Source organism: Hyaena hyaena, unplaced genomic scaffold (genome assembly GCF_003009895.1).
Source record: "Hyaena hyaena isolate Hyena2069 unplaced genomic scaffold, ASM300989v1 scaffold_100, whole genome shotgun sequence".
Lineage (NCBI taxonomy): Eukaryota > Metazoa > Chordata > Mammalia > Carnivora > Hyaenidae > Hyaena > Hyaena hyaena.
Genome location: NW_024080732.1, coordinates 616,447 through 636,532, shown reverse-complemented (window position 1 = coordinate 636,532; position 20,086 = coordinate 616,447). Strand labels below are relative to the sequence as shown.

Sequence of the window (20,086 nt, the reverse complement as noted above, 5' to 3'; positions counted from 1 at the left end):
AGGTCCTCCTCCCACTTTGGCTTTGGCCTTTTGTACCGGCCCCACGTGACCTGCCCAGCCGGCTCTTCCCTCCTGTCCCGCCCCGCCCTCCGGCCTTTCCCGGCTCCCGGCGCAGCTCTTCCCGCTCCTCGGCCGCCCCCCTCTCTCGTGCTCCCCCTTCTCCCTCCCCCACGCCTCCCTCCCAGGCTGTTCCCGCTCCCTCCCCCAGGCAGCCGTTCCCTCGCGACGCTTCCCCTCCCCCCGCGGCTGTTCCGCCGCCTCGCCTCCCCTCCCCCCGGCCGGAGCTCACTGTCTCCAAGATGGCGGCCGTGTCAGTTTGGGGCATCTCCGCGGTCCGGCCCGGGGCCCCGGGATCCCGGCTCTCTTCTCCCCCGGTAAGTAGCCGAGGAGCCACCGGCGACCGCCCCTGGCCGTCAAGCCCGAAGCTGAGCCGCTCCGGGGCCGACTCCGCCGCCTCGCGGGGTCGGCGGGCCGCTGCAGGCCCCGCCGCGGCCTGCGCCGCCTCCCGCTGCTCTGCGCCAGGCCTCGGGCTGGGGCGCCGAGGCCGCCCCCTCGCGCCCGGCCGGCGCCCGGCTCCCCCCGCCTTGCGGCCCGCGCGCCGCCCGCCGGCCCGGCGCTCCCGGGCCCAACGCCCCCGCCGCCCGCCCGTCCGCCGGCCGGGCCCAGCCCCGGGGAGCCGGCGGGTGGGCGGGCGGAGAGCGGCCCAGGCCGCGGAGCCTCGGGCTGGGCTGTGCGGGCGAGCCCGCTCTCCCTCGGGGGCGCGCCCACCGCCCCGGCCCCACCTGCGCCCGGCCGCTCGCTGCCCCAGGCCGGGCGCGGCCCCTGCTGCCCGCGCTCGCGGACGCTCGCTCTCCGGCTCCGGCGGGGTGCGCGGAGATCCGAGCGGGGCTGAGGCTGCAAGTGGGGGTGACAGGCTGGCGGGTGTTGTGGTGCGGAGGAGGCAGCACGTGTGGTGTTGTGTCTGTCGGGCTGTCAGCCCCTGCGCCGGGAGGGGAGGCGGCGGGCTGCCTGTCAACCTTCGGCCGGTTTGGACAGGAGCTGCCGGACCTGTCAGGCTTCCTGGGCAGCTGCGTGCCCCGAACGCCTCCTTTGAACCGGCCTCTGCCGCGTTTAGGATTTGGAGGACCCGGGAATGGGAGATACATTGCTCTTAACTCTTTCACGTGATTTCATTGTTAACTTAGTCTTAGGGTTCTGTTTCCATCGAATGGGAACGGCGAAGCTACCCGTTGGCAAGCTGCAGGGTTGTGCGGTTTCAAGTTCTTAAAGTTTCTCGCTCTTTAAAAAGAGAGCGCGAAGATGTGTTTGGGGGTGGGGAATCCAGACCGGGGAAGGACTGTCGGAAGTAAGTAGTATTTTCTCTCTAACCGCTGGTGTACTTTCCGAGAGTTAAAGTTCAAGTGTGCAGGCGCTTTACTTTCTGAAGACCTGGAGACTAGTGAAAACCCTGGCCAGAGAGACAATGAGTAGCTGTCATTCATTCTTTTACCTGCGAGCATAATCAATTAGGACGTTCCCAGCTTCTTAAACTCAGATTGCAGCTTCTCATTCAGTTTAGCGTTAATGCCGACATAATGAACGTTCTTGGAGTAATAATACTATGATTTCTATTCTCCGGAGACTCTCACCAAAATGAAGCAAAGCTCTCTCAGGGGGGCTTCTTTTTAGTCAGCTCATTTAAAAATAAGTCTTGGCTCAAGTTTTGAGTATTTACTTCAGCCTTTTTTTTTTTCTTCTATCAGAGTTAATAGCACTGTAGCTCTCTTAATATGTTAGTTTGCCTTTTGATTTTAATATTAGTCTAAAGAATAATTGCTGCGGGAGCCATTTTTTTAAAAATCATTTTTTATGCTGTAATGTAAATGCCCCTCAGAATAAGAGCAGACGTTCTAAAAAAACTCCTAAGCTATATTTATTTTCGGAAGCAGAGAGTTAATTTGATTCAGAATTCATTATGTTGGTGATTTTTAAAAAGATCTGTATCTGCCAGATTCTTTTGTCTAGAGAAAAATATTGACTTTGATCCTGGAGAGGCAATGTATTTATTTGTGTTTTACTCATTAAGGTTCATTTCAGGACAGAAATCTTGAATCTGTGAGATCCTCCCTTTCGACCTGCCCACGGGCAATATTGTGCATTTGATATGTAGTGTGTGCATTTGAACCCTGTGATTCTGGGCCTTTCTCATTTCTAGTTACTCTGTAGCTCACTTATGAACATTTTGACAGTTGCTACTCCCTCCGTTATATTGAATATTAGTATTTTAGTTTGGTTTAGGAGACACTATCAGCATATTATTCTTAAAGTTTGAATGAAATTGGATTATTTTAAAATTCTTTAAGCACTTTGGACACTTGATGATTTTCAACATTTTTGTTTCCATTTGCAGTGTTTACTTACAATATGAACTTAATCTGTGTAAATAGTATTTTTAAAAAAATATATGAAATAGTTAAAATTTTCTCAGTGGTTTTCTGCTGTATCTTATTGCCTGTTTTTATGCAGTCTCAATGTCTGGAATTTTGAAAGATGAAAGATTCACTCTTACTTTCATTGCAGGATTCTTTCTACTAATCCAGATACTTGTTGAAGTGCTGAATAGTTTCTTGGGGAAAGATGACAAGGAAGCTTTTGAATTCATAGACTGGTGAGCAGAGATTGTGGAGTACAGAATAGGCATTGCCCCTCTGGTTAGTTGTAGCCTAAGGCCATTCATAGTATATCTCATTTTGTGTCCTCACTGTATCCTGATTATTCGTTTTTTTCTTTTTTATTCCAATCCTTTACACACTTACGTACATAATTGTTTTGGAATGTTGATAGAAACTTGTTAAAACTCTACAGGTGCTCAGCAAACGTTTGCTATTTGGTTGTTTTTAAAGACTAGGATGTTTCATTTATAGCTTATTTACAAAGTGGGACTTGATAGAAAACTCACCTTGTTTTCATTGTTTTTCAGGCATAAGATGCACATTTTTCTGCTGGGAATGAGATGTTCTTGAGTTCTTACAAGTTTATGAAGAGACCCATGTGTGGTGCTATTGAGAAATTTATTGGGAAATTTAAAGACATTTCAAATAACAGGTTGTTTTGGTTTCTAAAGTGGAAGTGAGGGGGGCACTCTGTTTTGTGCAAGGAGAAGGGACTCAGGCCAGAAAACCTGTATGCTATGGTTAACTGGTTCCCAGCCTCCGAGAATGTTGTTTTCCATGGTGTAAAACTTACTCAGCATCAGGATAAGGGATAACGACTCTATGGATATACAGAATCCTTCACCATGGTAAAACTCGCTAACCCGCTGTATACGGAGTGGATTTTGGAGGCCATCAAAAAAGTGAAGAAGCAAAAACAGCGTCCTTCAGAAGAAAGGATATGCAATGCAGTGTCTTCATCCCATGGTTTGGATCGTAAAACTGTTTTAGAACAATTGGAGTTGAGTGTTAAAGATGGAACAATTTTAAAAGTCTCAAATAAAGGACTCAATTCCTATAAAGATCCTGATAATCCTGGGCGAATAGCACTTCCTAAACCCCGAAACCATGGAAAATTGGATAATAAACAAAATGTCGATTGGAATAAACTGATCAAGCGGGCAGTTGAGGGCTTGGCAGAGTCCAGTGGCTCAACTTTGAAAAGCATTGAACGTTTTTTGAAAGGTCAGAAGGATGTGTCTGCGTTATTTGGAGGCAGTGCTGCCTCTGGCTTTCACCAGCAGTTACGATTGGCTATTAAACGAGCCGTTGGCCACGGCAGACTCCTCAAAGATGGACCTCTTTATCGGCTCAACACTAAAGCAACCAGTGTGGATGGGAAAGAGAGCTGTGAGTCTCTTTCCTCTTTACCTCCAGTGTCACTCCTTCCACATGAAAAGGATAAGGTAAGAGTGGGATACGCATCAGTGTTCATAGAGCTGATGATAGAGCATGCTACAAAGTCATGTTTCTAGGAAGTTCTATAGAAATCATGTTCAAGTTTTGTGTTTGGGGACTTATGGAATGATCACCTCTTGTTTTTTATTGGTGAGTTCTTGGAATTTAGTAGATCCCAGTCACCCTGATACTTTGAAATACTTGACACCTGACATTCAGAATGTATTGAAGTACCTAAAAGATTTAGATTAGAATTTAAAAGTACCATTCAACTTTAAGGCTGTTATAAGTTCTTAGAATATCTTGCTGTTGGAAGTTGATGACCACTCCTACATGTTGGATGCTTGGATTTGAAACAAGCAGGTGACTCTAAGAACCTCTCTTTTTCCTTGTTTTCTTTTTGTTGCACATTCCCATTAGGAAGGAGTGAGACTGAGCCTCCTGACCCATCCATAGTTGTAGCTAAGCAAATTTATCAATTCTTATTTTTGTTGTGTTCTAACTTTTTGTCATGTATTCTTTGCATCTGACGAAGTCCTAAGTGTTATTATTTATGAGAGGTGTAACTGCATGGGTCAGGAAAAGCTATCCTGTATTCCTAAAGTTCTGTGGAGTTGCGAGTTTTGGTACACAGTGGTATACCTTACTGTGCTGTGTGTTTCATGCTGTTATTTTGTGCAGTTGAAGGTATGCTAAGAAACAGCAAATTTTGGCCTTTGAATAGGTATTAGGGGATGAGGAGAATTTTGTTAGTAGCAGTTTTTCACATTGGCCTAGTGTCTTAGCTGTGAATTTATTTCAAGTGTTCTGAATTGTAGTTGTGGAGGCAGTGGTAGTACTTAATGCACATTTTAGTGTACAGTAGTAAAATAATCTTTTTTGCCTAAGATCATGGAAGCTACTTCTAGGATGAGAAGATTGTAAAGTTAACATTGAATGTGTTTAAAAATACTTGAGATTCAGTCTAAATTTATTGCAGTTAATAACCCAGCTATAGGTTTTTGTTTAAATAGCAACTGAAAAATAACAGTATTTTTCTATGATGAAGTTTTAGAGATCTATTTTAAGGTTCAATTTTCCCTGTGAACTTTGAAATAGAAACATTATCTTAACCATTATTACCCTTGAAATGATTCTGTTAGAATGGTAGCGTGTCATTTGAGCATTTTATTTAAAAGTGTGGTATTAAAAATGCAAGGTGGACAAATAACTAAAATGCTCTGTAGTTCAGTGCTGTAAGAACTCTTAACTGTGAGAGCTATTTTGTGATCACATATGGCTGAAGTTAAGTGAAATATAATGATTAATTACAAAAAAGGTTACCAAATGATCTACAGGCATGGAAACAGGAAATAATTTATAGTTTAGAATGAATTCAGTGTTATATGTGTGAATTAGGTATTATAAATATTTTGCTAGAACACGTGGGTGCTTGCTTTTATTATAAATTCCCTTGCTTGAATTAGATATTCTAAGTTTTGAAAATACAGCCATACATAAAATGTCTATTGTGTATATTTTTTAAAAGGTAGCGAATATAGTGCACTATAGGACAAATCTAAGTTCTTTCACCCTAGGATCTTACTTTTGAAAGGGGGACTTTGAGAACCATCTAATCCAACAATTCTTATTTTGCAGCTAGGCCGAGACCTCTACATAAAAAAAAAAAAAAAAAAAAAAGTTTAATCCAGTAGAGATTTGTTGATTTACTTTAGTTAGAAATATCTTTTTGGTTACATAACTGTAATACATGGTGTTGTTAACTGAAGTAACTAAATTTAGAGTATACATTTAGGAAAATTGAGTTTTGTTGAATAGACTTCTATATATGTATACGAGTCTGAATTAAAAGCTAATTTTATGATAACTATGAAGTTAGAGTTGATGAGATCTGTTATATATTTTTAAATAGTCTTACTTTCAGTAGTGAATTTCCTGAGTGACTTCCCCCAAAGACATGAAGAGCTCACATTCAAAATCATGATACAGTGAGGAATTATTCCTTCTCTGAACAAATTATATATTCTTTTTATAGTATTTTATGTACTCTCCTTCTGCTTTAAAAAATTTATTGGTTTGCTGTTATGAACCTAGATATTCTCAAAAATATATATACAGAGTGTATTTGACAGTGATGGAGAAAGGAAAAGATAGGCCAGAAGTAGTTTCACATTTAGGCCTTAATTAATTCAGCAAATAGGTTATTAAGTACCATTGTGGGCCAGGAACTCTGCTTGGAACTGAATTGGCATTATCTCAAGTTCCTCTTTATTTTTTCTAAATCAGTTTTTAACTTTTATTGCTTGGAGATCTCAACCTTTGGAAGGATCCATAGAACTCTATGTTAGATTTTCAGCAACTGAGTGGTTTTTGCAGCTTTTTTGGGGGATCTGCTGTGTAGAAATACTGTTTTTCTTTTTTTAAAGAGTTTTTGTGAACACACTTGAACCTAAGTGTGTTTTCACACTGATAAATAGGAAAATCCATGGATACTATGATTTAAAAGTTTTATCTATGTGGTAAGGGAAATTTCTGAGCTAGCTTTAGGGTTGTGGTAGTTTATGGTAAGTGTATTTAACTTGATGTGTTTACTATGTGCTAGGCATTACTTTAAAGCTATATGTATATTAACTCATTTAATTCTCATACAAATGCATGAAGTAGATACTGTTATGTTACAGGTGAAGAAACTGAGGCATAAAAGAGGTTTACTGATTTCTCTTAAGTCACAGAGATACTAAGTGGCAAAGCCTGGATTTGAACTTGGGCAGTCTGGCTCCAGTCTTTATAACAGCTATACCCATCTCCTGCCTCTTGGGAGTTGTTACATACAGTGCTTCTCACTGCACTCAGATACACAAGTTGTGAATATTCTTGGTGTTAATTCCAAAGCACATTCTCTAATTATGAAAGGACATATTTCCTCCTACCCCTTGCCCCTTCTTCGTTTGTGTCCTTTTTTTCTCTTTCTGTCAGTTAGAATGCATTCTGAAACTGACTTTGAATCATTGATAAGAATGTATCAGAAACTGAAGTTTATGAAAAATCTAATTTTGTGTACCTGAGGTCCATAAAAAAATAATTTTGTCTACTTGACATTTTGTCCTTAAAGATAATTTCTTAATTTTCATTTTATTTGTCACTGAAGTTTTCTGATTTGCAGTTTGGGATTTGTTGCATGGCTGTAGTAGAGTGCTTTCATTTGGGACCAAATGTTGCTTCCCCTTGAATTGTGGCATATAGGTAACGGTGGTGGTGTGACACTGGCTTAAATAACAACTTGCTCCTTGAAAATTTCTTTTCTTTTGAAAGACAGATCTTACTGTGAGATAATTTGTTCATTTATTTCATTTATTCATATAGCAAACATTTAGATGCCTGCCGTGAACAATGAATTTAGGATTTAGGTCTTGTTGAGGATTAAAGGCAGAGATATGAAGTAAATATTTTTTGAATTATTTTTAAATTTATGAAATACAACTTTTAGTTTATACATTCTTTTTTTTTTCATAACAGTTAAGCATTGTGAGTCTCTTGAGAATTAATGAGATGTTTCTTGGGTGAGGTGTATTATTTGAGATTGGGATGGTCTATTTAAAAAATTATATTTAGGGGTGCCTGGGTGGCTCAGTTGGTTAAGCATGTGAGTCTTGATTTTGGTTCAGGGCATGCTCTCATGGTTGGTTGGTGAGATCGAATCCCCGAGTCCCCTTCTTGGGATTCTCTCTCCTTTTCCCTCTTTCTCTGCCCTTCCCCCGCCTCAAAAAAAAGAAAAGACATTAAAAAAATTATCTTAGACACTAAGTCTTGGAAGGAACCTTTTCAGGAATAATTTTCACCTTGATTTCAAATTTCTGGGTTCATTTTACACACTCACAGAAAAATTTACTTGAATATGTAGTGCTTATGTTCCTTACTGGTCCAGAAAACTGTAGTCTTATGATAATTAGTCACATCATTAAATTGTTATTCTGTGGAGTAGTATTGTGGAACAGAGCTCTATTTATATATAATATGCGGAAGCATTACAATTGGAAAGGGAAGAGAAAGTATTGTCAACTAATGTTATTGTTTAGGTTATTACCAAGCTAGGTAACTTAGATCAAGTGGTACATTTATAACCTTCTAAAATACGTTATGTCTGTGCATAAAGTCTTAGTAGAGTCCAAATTATATTTGTTAGAGGAATTTGACATTTTAAATTCATAGAATAAGTGGGACTTTGACAGGAACTTAAATTTTTGATGTAGAGATGAGAATATGTTTTCAAGTTACTGAGTTAAGAAAAAGCTTTGATTTAGCTATTTGGAAATGGCCTTTATAGTAAAATTGATGCTACATGAGTTTTTGGTGACTCTAACTGTGGGCTGTGAGGAAAAGCTGGCTAGAAATAAAAATTTGTTACTAACAAATCATCGAGATAGATTAAGAATAAATAGGGTTAGGAACTGACTTTGCCTCAGTGGATTTGTTCTTATTTAAAAGAAAACAAACCCAGAAGCTTAAAAATAACTCAGGCAGAGATATATTTATAATGCGGTAGTTATTTAAATACAATCAACTGTACAGGTAATTTTTGGTCTTCTAGTTAGTTAGCCTGTGACTAGTCAGCCTGTGAGCTCTGTGGGTTTTGGCAATTTTCGGTCCATGACACACCCTGGAAGAAAATTTAAAATTTGAGCTACTAAAGCAACTTTTGGTTTAGCCATTGCTAATCAAAATTTCTATACCTAGCCAGTGCACACAACCTAAACATTTTTCTTACACTTAACAGTTACTAGCATTCTACTCTTTTTTGGACCAATTTCTAATAAATTGATGAAATGAAGGGAAGAAGTTAATGAAGACGTCAGAGACTACAAATTGCTTCAGGAATAGTGATCTAGAGGATGTAACCATCTTGACCTTTCTTTGCCCTGCATCAGTAGGCCAAGGGAATGTAAGCAGTTGCTTATAGGAACCTATTAATAGCTAACATTTGTTAAAGGGCCAACAATGCATTCAGCACTGTTCTGAGTGCTTTAACCTGTTTTCTTATTGAAGTCTCAGAAGAATTTGACATGGTTAAATTTTATAGGTGTAATATGTTTATATAATAGCTATTTAATAACATTTAATAATACAGGCTTTCATTATGGCTTCTCATAAAACACCAAATGGAAAATAAATGTATGCAAAATACATTATCTTCTTGTCTTTGCTGCCTGTTTATTATTTAGTTCATCCTGACACATGGGCCAGTACTTTTTAACATTACACTTATCTTTAATACTATGAAAGCAAATAGATAATAGGATTTTTTCTCTTTTCTACTTAGAATATTGGAGAAAGTATATTTTCTACACTGACTTGGATCTTAGCTATATAAGAGGACTGAATCTGGCTGCCAAGTTGGCTGGTTAAAGTAGAATTAAGATTTTTTAAAAGTGAACTGGGAAATGTTAAAGTTAGAATAATGAATACTTTTCATGTTCTGATTTAAACAGTTTTAAAGAAACAAATGAATGTTACCAATAGGAATTATTAAGAGCCTCCTTCTGGTAAAGTTGTTTACCAGTTGGGTACTCATAGGTGGAGTCAGTTCACAAAGGACCTGCAGCAGATGAAATAGACCTGTAGCGACTTCACCCTTCTGCTTTTCCCAGCTGGACAGGATTAGGACTCATTCAGCTGCAGCTGGTTCCCAGGAAAATCTAGTTTCTTCTGGTGTTTTCCTTTGACAGGAAAGTCGTAGTTCCCAACAGATGGCTTTCATCAGCACTGTACATAACTCTGTAAATTCAAGTCCAAAGAACTACTTTCAACTTCATTAGGGAACAGGTGAAGAAACTTTGTAATATGGCACTGTTTGGTTAAGGGTTGAAATTAAGTATAGGGATTTTAGTGGTGTAGTATTTAGATTTGCAGAATGCCATTCTGGGTCAAAATAGTTTTTAACTTCTGGCAATTAAAATTTTTCCTGCTAAGGAAAAATAAGTCTGACTATGGTGTTAAGGTATATTTTATGGTTGGATTATATTAAGCTTACAAGGCATAGATAAATTCTCTGAAAAAAAAAAAGCTTTTGCATTTTGTAGAATTTTGAGTCAGTAGCAGCCTTGGATAACAGTGCTTCTAATCTTGTTTCACAAATAGAGAAATTGAGGGTCAAAGAGATTTAAGTGTCTAGTGCAGTGTCATGCAGCAAGTTAATCTGGGAGAAAGTGGTCAGACCCTTCTCGGTTATTTGCTTTTCTTTTTTTTTTTTTCCCCCATTAGGCTGTAGTACTGCTTTAAAGTATTAGAAAGCAATGAGTATAAAATAATGTATTCCTTAATGAAAACCGTAGAATAAACCCTGGTTGAGAGAGTTTTGGTGGTTTTTATAAACCACAAATATGTAAATCAGCTTGTTTCAGTGTTTGAAGATAGCTATACATTCTTGAAAGTTGAAGCAAAATTTTTAGTTTTTTTTGGAAAAGACTGCTTTCTTATGACCCAAATTAGAAGAATTAAAAAGTTGTGTTCTGTTTTTCAGTATGTATGAAAAGATCATGTTGAGCTACCTTAGTGCTGGAAGAGAAAGTACTCTTTGAAATTTGAAAAAAAAAAAAAGAAAGGTCTCCTTATAGTTAAGTCTGATTTTCATAAAGTCTGTGACATAGATCTCTGAATGACTTGGATAATTGGTTAGAACCTAAAATGTTTAGGACTAAGAAAGGTCCAAGCCTGTCTATTAATGAAGTAATTCTTATTACAGACACTAAATATGGGGAGAACAGGAATGTAGAGTCTACCACTCATTGTTATGTAAACATAGAATCTTAGTTCTGGGTGATGATAAAAGAGAATGCAGCAAACAGATTATGTTTGTCTTTTTTGGTCATTTTGACTAACCATTTATCTCTGCACTACTTTTACTTGTGGTGAATTTAGCAGGTACATTACAGTAATGGCAAATAAAGATTGAGATTGGAGACAGTTATTTATACAATACCTGGGTAGTTTTAAGATTGTTGGTAAAACTGGTTAGGGAGAAAATGACGTAGAAAGAATCTGACAGCTAAAAAACTTAAAATCTTTGAAAGAAGACTATTGATTCCTTTGCCATTTACCTTTCGTGCAGAAGACATAGCTTCCTTGTGTGTGTGGTGGGGAGGCGGGTTATCATGCTTATATTATATGCTGCTTTTTCCTTCAGGGAATTGTGAACTGTAGTTGACCTGGAGAGGTGCTGTTAAGTGTTGGTTTTCAATTCCTTCTGCTTAGTAGAGTGCAGGTTTTTCTTTATCTTTCATTGGCTACAGTGAAGCATTTAACTCCTGAGTTTTCTAAAACCTGTAAATAGAACCCTGAGAAACATTATTAAGTTTTGTGTGTGTGTTAAGTGTGAGGCTGTGCTCTAGGATGGTTTCCCACCTTTTCTATTGAGGACATCTTTTAAATATCTACTTAGGGTTTAGATCCTCTTTTACCATTTTCCTGCTTTAGTTATTTCTTCTCATGCCAGTCAGTTTTTATTTAAATTTGCAACTTAAATCTAAAGCAGTGATTACTAAACCCACGTTAGAATGACCCAAGGAGCCTCAAAAAAATAAACACCAGGCCAATTAAATTTAGCAGTGGAGCCCAGATTTCAGGTTTTTTGTTTTGTTTTGAAGTCTCCACATGCATCTTATGGACAGCCAGAGTTGAGGTCTGCTGCTCCATCTGAACTTGCTGAGGGAGTTGGGACAGAAGCAGGTGCTTTTACCTAACCATTGAAATTCAGACAAATACATGAAGCCACATGCTTCACCCCCACTCTCGTGAACACACTTTGATTGAACCCAGGACAGTGTACTAATGGAAACGAAATTTTGTTTTATCCTACTTCCTGACCATAACTGCCCTAATCTTCCACCTTTTTCTCCTACGCACCTGCTCTTTTTTTCTCGTCAAGGTCTCATTTGGTGCATATTCTGGAGAAGGTTCCGTGTGTGAGTTTGATGGGTGCCCCCTCCCACCACTCTAATGCTTTTCCTCTAATTGTTTGGCCTTATGGTTTATCACCTCAGTTACTCGCTTTACTCGTCCGGTTGGCAAGCCCCAGCCTTGACATTAAGCCAGTCATTTTTCTCTCCCTGCTCCTCTATGGGACTGTTTATCATTTTGAAGAAAATGACACAAACCATGTGGTGGGGGATGCCACTTACAAATTTGTAACAAATTTGGGATGTATGTCTCTGTCTTTTGTCTGTTCTCTCTGCAGCAGTTCCATATTTCCTTCAGCCCTTTGCTTTTCTCATTGTCAGCAGACACTCCCGTAGTCTCCTTCACAGAATGGAATCTCTCTGGCCGGATGAGCTATTCAGTTTGTACCCCTCCCACATTAACTTACATACATCTGTACCTATTTTTACCCCCGTTGCTACCGTTTCAGAGGTTATGGAAGAGGTGTCTTGTCTAGAGCTCATCTCTGTGGGGAGGAACCTGTTCTCTTCCTGTCTCAGGGGCCCTGTTCCATCAATAATATTCCTAGTCTTTTCCCCTTAACATGGGGAAGTCTCTCCCATCAAATTTAGAGTAAAAACAAACAAAAACACTGCTCCAAATCCTTCTCTGCATCAAGCCCTACCTTCTTCCCTTCATTTTGAAACTCCTTGAGAAAAAGTCTGTATTCATTCCATATCTATTGCAATCTGCCCTTTGGCCCTTGAGCACCATTGGAAACAGCTCTTATGGACAGTTTTCAGTCTTCATGTTCCCTGACTTCTCAGCAGCATTTATGGTTGTTAACTGTTCTCCTGTGACCTCTGGGGTAATTCTTTGCTAGGTGTCTGTTCCTGCATGTTTCTGGCAATTTATTTTCTGTTTACTGGCTTTTTATCTTTTTGCCTGAATCTTTAAAAAATTTTTTTTGAATGTTTTATTTATTTCTGAGAGAGAGAGAGAGAGACAGTGTGAGCAGGGAAGGGTCAGAGAGAGAGGGAGATACAGAATCTGAAGCAGGCTCCAGGCTCTGAGCTGGCCGTTGGCACAGAGCCTGATGTGGGGCTTGAACCCACGAACCCTGAGATCATGACCTGAGCCAAAGTCGGACGATTAACCAACTGAGCCATCCAGGTGCCCCTGCCTGAGTCTTATATATTGGATTCCCTAAGGTCCTGATCTTTGACTACTTCTTTTTGTTTCAACCATCTGAGTTCTCTCTAGACTTAACCTTCACTATACTGACTAAATTCATAATCAAAACCTCTCTTTTGAGCTGTAGACTTGTATATCCCACAGTGTAGTGTCTTAGCCATTTCAAATTCAATGATGACCCAAATGGAATTTACCACCTTTAACTTGCTCTTTTGACTTCTTACTATGGTACAAGGCATTGACATTGAGTCTGATTCCTGAAAGAAACTTTGGTATTATTTTCTACACTTCACTTGTAATTCTTTCGGATTCACCTGTAATCTTTTCTACCCCTAGTCTTTTCTACTTCTTTAATGTCTTTTAATTAACTTCTTCTCTATTCCAGCTGCTACTTTCTCAGTGCAGGTCCTTGTCATTTCTCTCCTGATTTACCTTAGTAGTTTCCTCATTGGTGTTCTTTCCTCCCGTATCCTCTCCCTCCAGTTCACATTATTGCCAAGAATGATCTTATTAAGAAGTGATTAAGAATAAGAACACAGGCTCAAGAACCAGACCATCTGGGTTTGCATCCCATATTGGCACCTCTTGCTTTACGGCCTTGGGTAATTTTCTTAATCTTTCTTTGCCACCTTTCTTTCTATAAAATGGAGATAATACAATACCTATCTCAAAATGAAGTTTTGAAGATTTAAGAAGTTAATATATATCAGTGTTGTCTAATAGTGTGATGGTGGAGTGAGTGTGCTCAGTACAGTAGTCACTGGCCATATGTGGCTCTTGAAATGCAGCTGTTTGACTAAGGAACTTTAATTTAATTGAAATAGACATATATGGCTAATAGTTACTGGACAGTACAGAATACATAAAGTCCAGTGCTCTATAAATAATACTAGCTATTATTACCATCTTTCCTCCTCTGCTTAAAATCCCTCAGTGCCAAATTCTTTGGCATAGTATATATAATTTTTAACCCCCTTGACCTCGCGCATTGCTCTGAACTCGTCTGTTGCTACTTCTTATGCCCTCTGTGTTCCACTATAGTGGTTTTCAAAATGTTGTCCCAGGTCCTAGAAGTGGCAGTAGTGTGACCTGAAAATGTTTGAAATACAAATTCTTGGGCCATATTCCAGGCATACTGAATCACAAACTGGTCATGGGGTCTAGCAGCTTGTCTGGTAATAAGCTCTCCAGGTGATTATCATGCTTTCTAAGGTTTGAGAACCATTGTACATCCCCAACTACTTGTAGTTCCTCAGATCTACCTTGTTTTCTATTGCTCTTGTTCTTCTCCTGTCTGGAATGATTATCCTTTCTCTTTTCTTCACTGATTAGCTCTTATTTAACCTTGCAGGCTTAATTTAGGCATATCCTCTTTCCAATTCTTTCTTCATTATTACTCATCCTGCTTCCAGGCTGACTTAGCTCTCTTTATGCCCCTGATAATCCTGTACATGCCTCCATCGTAGCCCATTTTATATTGTTGCTTTAGCTTGTCTCCTGCTAGACAGTGAATTTAGGATCTTGTTTTTCATCTTTGTATCCCTGTCTATCTGGCACAATGTCTGGTATGCTTTGTAAGTAGTTATGGAACATTTTCAGGTGCCAGCACAGTGATTAAGTCCTGAGTAAAGGAGATACTGTCTGTGTAATTAACACACACAGTGATAAGTGCTCTAATGGGGTAAAACCAAGTGCTGTGGAAACACAGAGGAAGGGGTGGAGAAAGCTAGGGAAGTCTTCTCAGAGGAAGTCACATGTGAGAGGTTAGTGAGGTGGGGAAGCAAATGGGTGGGGTGGGAAAGAGTGGTTCCTGCAGAGGGAACAGCATGTACAAAGGCCTAGAAGCAAAACACTTGTAGGCCTATTATAAATGTTTAATTGAATATGAATAAAGAACCAAATCACACGTCTAACTTTTAGATCTTGGTTTTGAAGTCACTACCATCCCTAGCAAACATTAGTTACCAAACATTAGTTACCATTTATTCTTGATATCCTGCTTTCTTTGAACTGATGGTAAGGTGTAATAAGGTAACCTTCAAGCCAGCAGGATACATTTGTGTGTGTGTGTGTGTGTGTGTGTGTGTGTGTGTGTGTTTCTTTGCTTGCCTTTTAGTGGTAGAAGATAGGATTTGTTTCATTTGAATTATTCTGCAGCGTGAGTATACATGGGTGGTGGCTGAGGTAAACAGTATTGCTTTCATTGCTTACGAATAGACCAAGATTTTAAACAAGCAACTTCAAACTTAGAGCACTGACAAAGCATATCATTAGGAAGGCTGAAAGGCTACCTGCATGACAGCCACAACTGTTGGTACTTTTGTAGCTCCACTCTGTATTGGCCCTTTTTGCCCTTACTGCTGCCACCCTGGGTTTCCTGTTGCTCTCATTAACCCTCCCTTGTAACAAGAGCATCAAGGCCTTGGTTAATGTGCTGTGTAAGCTCCAACTTTGAGTTGCAGTTGAATACCTGCTTTCGTCTGTTTGGGATTTTACATATGTAACTTCCAGTAAAAACTTACCTTTATCTTCTTCGAATGCTTTACAAGTGGGTTGGCTTTGTCATTTATTAACTTTGAAAAGAGAGTAAGAGTAAACAGTTTTGTTTCTAGTAACTTCAGCTAAGCAGAGAACTCTGAACGACAGCAAAGAAAGCTAGGAAAGAAAAAGTGAAATAAAATATTTTTCCCTAAAACTCTTCATTTGGGTGGTATAGTTATGTTTCTGAAGTGTTTAACAGATGAGAAAAGATTTTGCTTTCATATATATCTTCTTTTGCTATAACACTTTCATAGTGAGGTAGGCCGTCCAGGTGTTATGATTGCCAGATTTTGTGTATGCAGAATTACATAGTTAAGGGAAGAAATGGAACTACAGCCCTGGTCTCTTTCAAGCCCAATACTCTTCAACAACATCAGGCTGCCTCTTGTTCATGAAAATGACAAGAGTTAAAAAAAAAAGTGTCAAACCATTTATCAGGTCATATGTGTTATTAATCTTTGTATTCAGGTCCTGGCTCTTTGTAAGATGCTCAGAAAATGTTGGTTGAATTGAAACTGTCAGGTTTAAACTGGAAGGAGGAATGACAGAAATCAGGTTAGTTTTTTAGAAAAAACTATTAACTCTCTTAGTAAACTTAGAAGCTAAACCATTTATCCTCTCAAAATTTATAGCCTCTGTAGATTAAAAGGACAGATAGAGTTTCAGATGTTTTCTGCAAACGTTTGATACCTCAGCTGAAAAGTATCATTTGCTACTTCCTTCAAGGCAATATTTTCTCTCTCTTACCATAAAGTATTTGAAAAAGAAATTGTGTTTCCTTAGTAGATAATAATTCATTAGTACACAAAATTCAAAAAGTACAAAAGAGTTCCATTAAAAGTATTCTTCTAACTCCTGTTCTCCAACCAACCAGTTTCCCTCCTGGGATGTAGCCAATGAGTTTGGTTTCTACCCTCCAAAGAGAATCTCTGTGTATATAAGCAATCACTTATATATATGCTTTTTTCCCAGATAGAGCATACCTTATGGCATACCTTAATATACTTTTCTACATCTTGCTTTGTTTTCCTTCCCGCTTAACAATGTTTCTTAAAAGCGTGGTCCATGTCATTATGTAAGGTTTGGTGGTATTCCATTTTATGGATGTATTATAATTTACGTAACTAGTTCCTCACTGATGGACATTTCTTTCCAATTTTTTTGTGATTATAAACAGTACTCAGTAATCTCCATTGTGTATTATTTTAGACTTGTAGGTTCCTAGAAATGGAACAGTTGGATCAAAGAATATGTATGCTTTTGTAAGTTAAGTATTTCTAAATTTCTCTCCATAGAGATTAACCAGCAGTGTATGAGAGTACTTTCTGCTTACACCTTTCACAACAGAGTGTTCTCAAACTTTTTGATCTTTGGCAGTCTAATAAATGAAAAATCATTATCCAAAAAAATTTTTTTTTAAATTTTTTTTTTTTTTTTGAGAGAGAGAGAGAAACAGTGCGAGCAGGCAAGGGGCAGAGAGAAAGGGAGACACAGAATCTGAAACAGGCTTCAGGCCCTGAGCTGACAGCACAGAGTCGGACACGGGGCTCGAACCCACCAACTACGAGATCATGACCTGAGCCTGAAGTCAGATGCTTAACCTACTGAGCTGCCCAGGCGCCCCTATCCATTTTTTGATGTTTATTTATTTTTGAGAGAGACAGAGACAGAGGATCCAAAACAGGCTCTGTGCTGACAGTAGCGAGCTGGATGTGGGGCTCGAACTCAACGAACCATGAGATCATTACCTGAGCCGAAGTTAACTGACTGAGCCACCCAGGTGCCCCAATCCATTTTTGACTCCATTTATTGAGCTCCTTGGATAGAGTTTGTTCTTCTAACCTAGTGCCCAGAGACAGCCTCTGATCTGTATTTCTACTACTAGTGTGTCTTAAGCCTGATTACTTAAAAGCATATAAACATACATACTTAGGGGTAATCAGAAGTTTGGTTAGTTGTTTGTTTTTGTTTTTTTGTTTTTTTACTACTATATGGTGTTGCTTTGAGAAATATGTAGGTCTTTTTACATGGTCTCTTATAAGCCTGTAAACAACGTCTCTCTTGTAGGGGCCTATACTGTTAGATTTCTGTCCTGTAGACTTATTCTTCACACATCCACCTGCCCCCTTGCCCCACCATCTTAGCTTTGTTGCTTTTCTCCTGATGGTGGGGAAACCCTTATTTAATAGATGATTATGTTCATGTTTGTCTGTCTTTTTAAGTGCAGTTATATAGTACTTGTATTTGAAAACATACATAATTTTGAATAAATATTATGTGCTACTTAGGTCACGGTAATCCTTTAAAGAAGATTGTTTTATAGATAAACTAAAGGCTCATAGAGGTCAAGTGATTTGTCCAAGATTATATAGCAAAATAGATGTGCTAGAATGTAGAAGCTAGTGGAATGGTCAAAAGAAAAACTATGAATTCAGGATTGAGATAAACTAAAATTCTGGTAAATTGGTACAGTAGTTTAAAGTACTTGGCAAATTATTACCCTAATAATAATAAATAATAAACCCTAATTCTGATTATTTTGGGAATTATGTAAGAGTAAGAGCCACATATCTTAGACTCGTCACTTATTTCTTGTTTAATCTTTAAGTTAGTTTATCCTCCTTAAGTGTTAGTTTCCTTTTCTGTAAAAGGGATAGTAATAGTACCTAAATTACCAAATTCATCAAGCAACAGCCTTTTTGAAGATTATTTTTAGTCCAAGCAGGTCATAGCTGCAGTGGCTTTTTAGCCTTTGTTTTCTTTGTTTTCAAAAATAAACATCAGGAACTAGTGCTGACTTCCTTTCTTCAGTGAAACAACAAAACAAATCAATTTATTAATCCACAGAGTATTGCCATTGTATTTGTTCAGTCTTCATGAACACCTCTCAATTTTAAGAGGACATAGAAGCAGACATCTTGATAGATTAAAAAGTATTGTTCATATACTTTATAATCTATTTAAATTAGGATGAACAATCTCTGGTCATATTCCTTTGGAATAGGCAAAATATTTGAATAGTCCCCCCATTTGGCCCTAGTTTTTAGTAACAGTGCTTCTCCTCCCCACCCCCAATAAGAACAAAATAGCAAAGTACCCTCTTTGTCAAAGTCCTCAAAATAAGTATTTTGTATCTTGAAGCTCAGGATTAGGGTAAGGTGAAGTCCTGGAGCTGCTGTTTTTCCTCATGTGAAACAACCTAGCTCATATTAGGAATGAAACTAATGACTTTAAGCACCACATTGTATAGAACGGTTTCTCAAAATTTCATCTGGGGATCTTACACTTAGAGTAACAAGTTTCCGTAGGATTGAGTCTCTCCCTTACTCTTGACTGATTGTCTTAAATCATATGCTTGTTTTCAGACATGAATTCAGAAGATTTCCACAGAATGTCTATGTCCCAGCTGCTATGCTAGGTGCTGGGATTACTATGTAACAGGGATGCTAGATAGATACTCTGCCCTTAGTCAAGTGAGGGAATCAAGGAAATAACAATAAATTAAATGAAGTGGTGATGCCTAAGTCCAGGGAGCTCTGAGAATCTAAGTACAAAACTGCTTTTTTTAAAAAAACTAGGAAGAGAACAAAACTGATTTGTCTGATGGATTGACGCCTAAGTTCCTGATACAATGGAACTTGATTGAATTGATTGTTGGTCTGAGATAGATGTTGGCAGACTTTTTCTGTAAAGTGCCAGAGGATAAATATTTTAGGCTCTGTGGGTTATAGAGTCTGATCTCACTTCTTAACTCTGTGAAGAGCAACTGTAGACAATATGTAAACAAATGAGAGTGAGTTCCAATAGAGAATAGACTTTGCTTACCTAACAGGTGGTGCCCTGACTTTGGTCTATAGGCGTGTGGTTTGCCCACTCCTGCTCTAGAACAACCGTGTTTTACATTCAGTTGTGAGGCATGTTGAAAATAAAGTAGGAAATGATTTATTTAAAAAATTGAGGTGGTTTGCATTCAAATATACTATCTGGGAATATGAATTGTTTATACAGTCATATGTTGGAGAGAGTCCAGGTTCAGCTGCAGACCAGGCAGACCATTGCCATAATCACAGTGAAAACAGGTCAAATGAATTTTTTGGTTTCCCAGCGCATATAAAAGTTATGTTTACGCTATGCTGTAGTGTGTTAAGTGTGCGATTGGGTTATGTCTAAAAAAAACAATGTACTTAATTAAAAAGTAGTTTATTGGTAAGAAAAAAATGCTGTCAACTGAGCTTTCAGAGAGTTGTAATCATTGATCACAGATCATTATAACAAATATAATAATGAAAAAAAAGTTTGAAATACTGTGAGAATTACCAAAATGTGACACAGAGAAACAAAGTGAGCAGATTGTATTGGAAAAATGGTGGCAATAGACTTGCTTAATGCAGGGTTGCTACAAACTTTCAGTTTGTAAAAAGTGCACAACCTGCAAAGTACACAAAGCAAAAGCCCAATGAAACAGTAATGTCATATTCAGGGGGAATATATTGCACATGTGATTGTCATTTGTCATGTGTATCCCTGGGAAAAGAAGGGTAAAAAACTGCTCTAGAATTTTAATTTGTACT

General features: G+C 38.7%; 1 protein-coding gene across 2 annotated transcripts in view; it reads left to right on the top strand.

Annotated features, from left to right (window-relative positions):
* Positions 1 to 300: 300 nt before the first annotated feature.
* The window catches only part of KAT6A (lysine acetyltransferase 6A), a 104,285-nt gene continuing 84,499 nt past the window's right edge, over positions 301 to 20,086 (top strand). For both annotated transcript variants that reach the window (XM_039235580.1, XM_039235579.1), the window contains exons 1-2: positions 301 to 374; positions 2,960 to 3,877. In XM_039235580.1, coding sequence (XP_039091511.1) covers positions 3,278 to 3,877 — 600 coding nt within the window. In that variant the 5' untranslated portion in view covers positions 301 to 374; positions 2,960 to 3,277. The remainder of the gene's footprint in view (positions 375 to 2,959; positions 3,878 to 20,086) is intronic.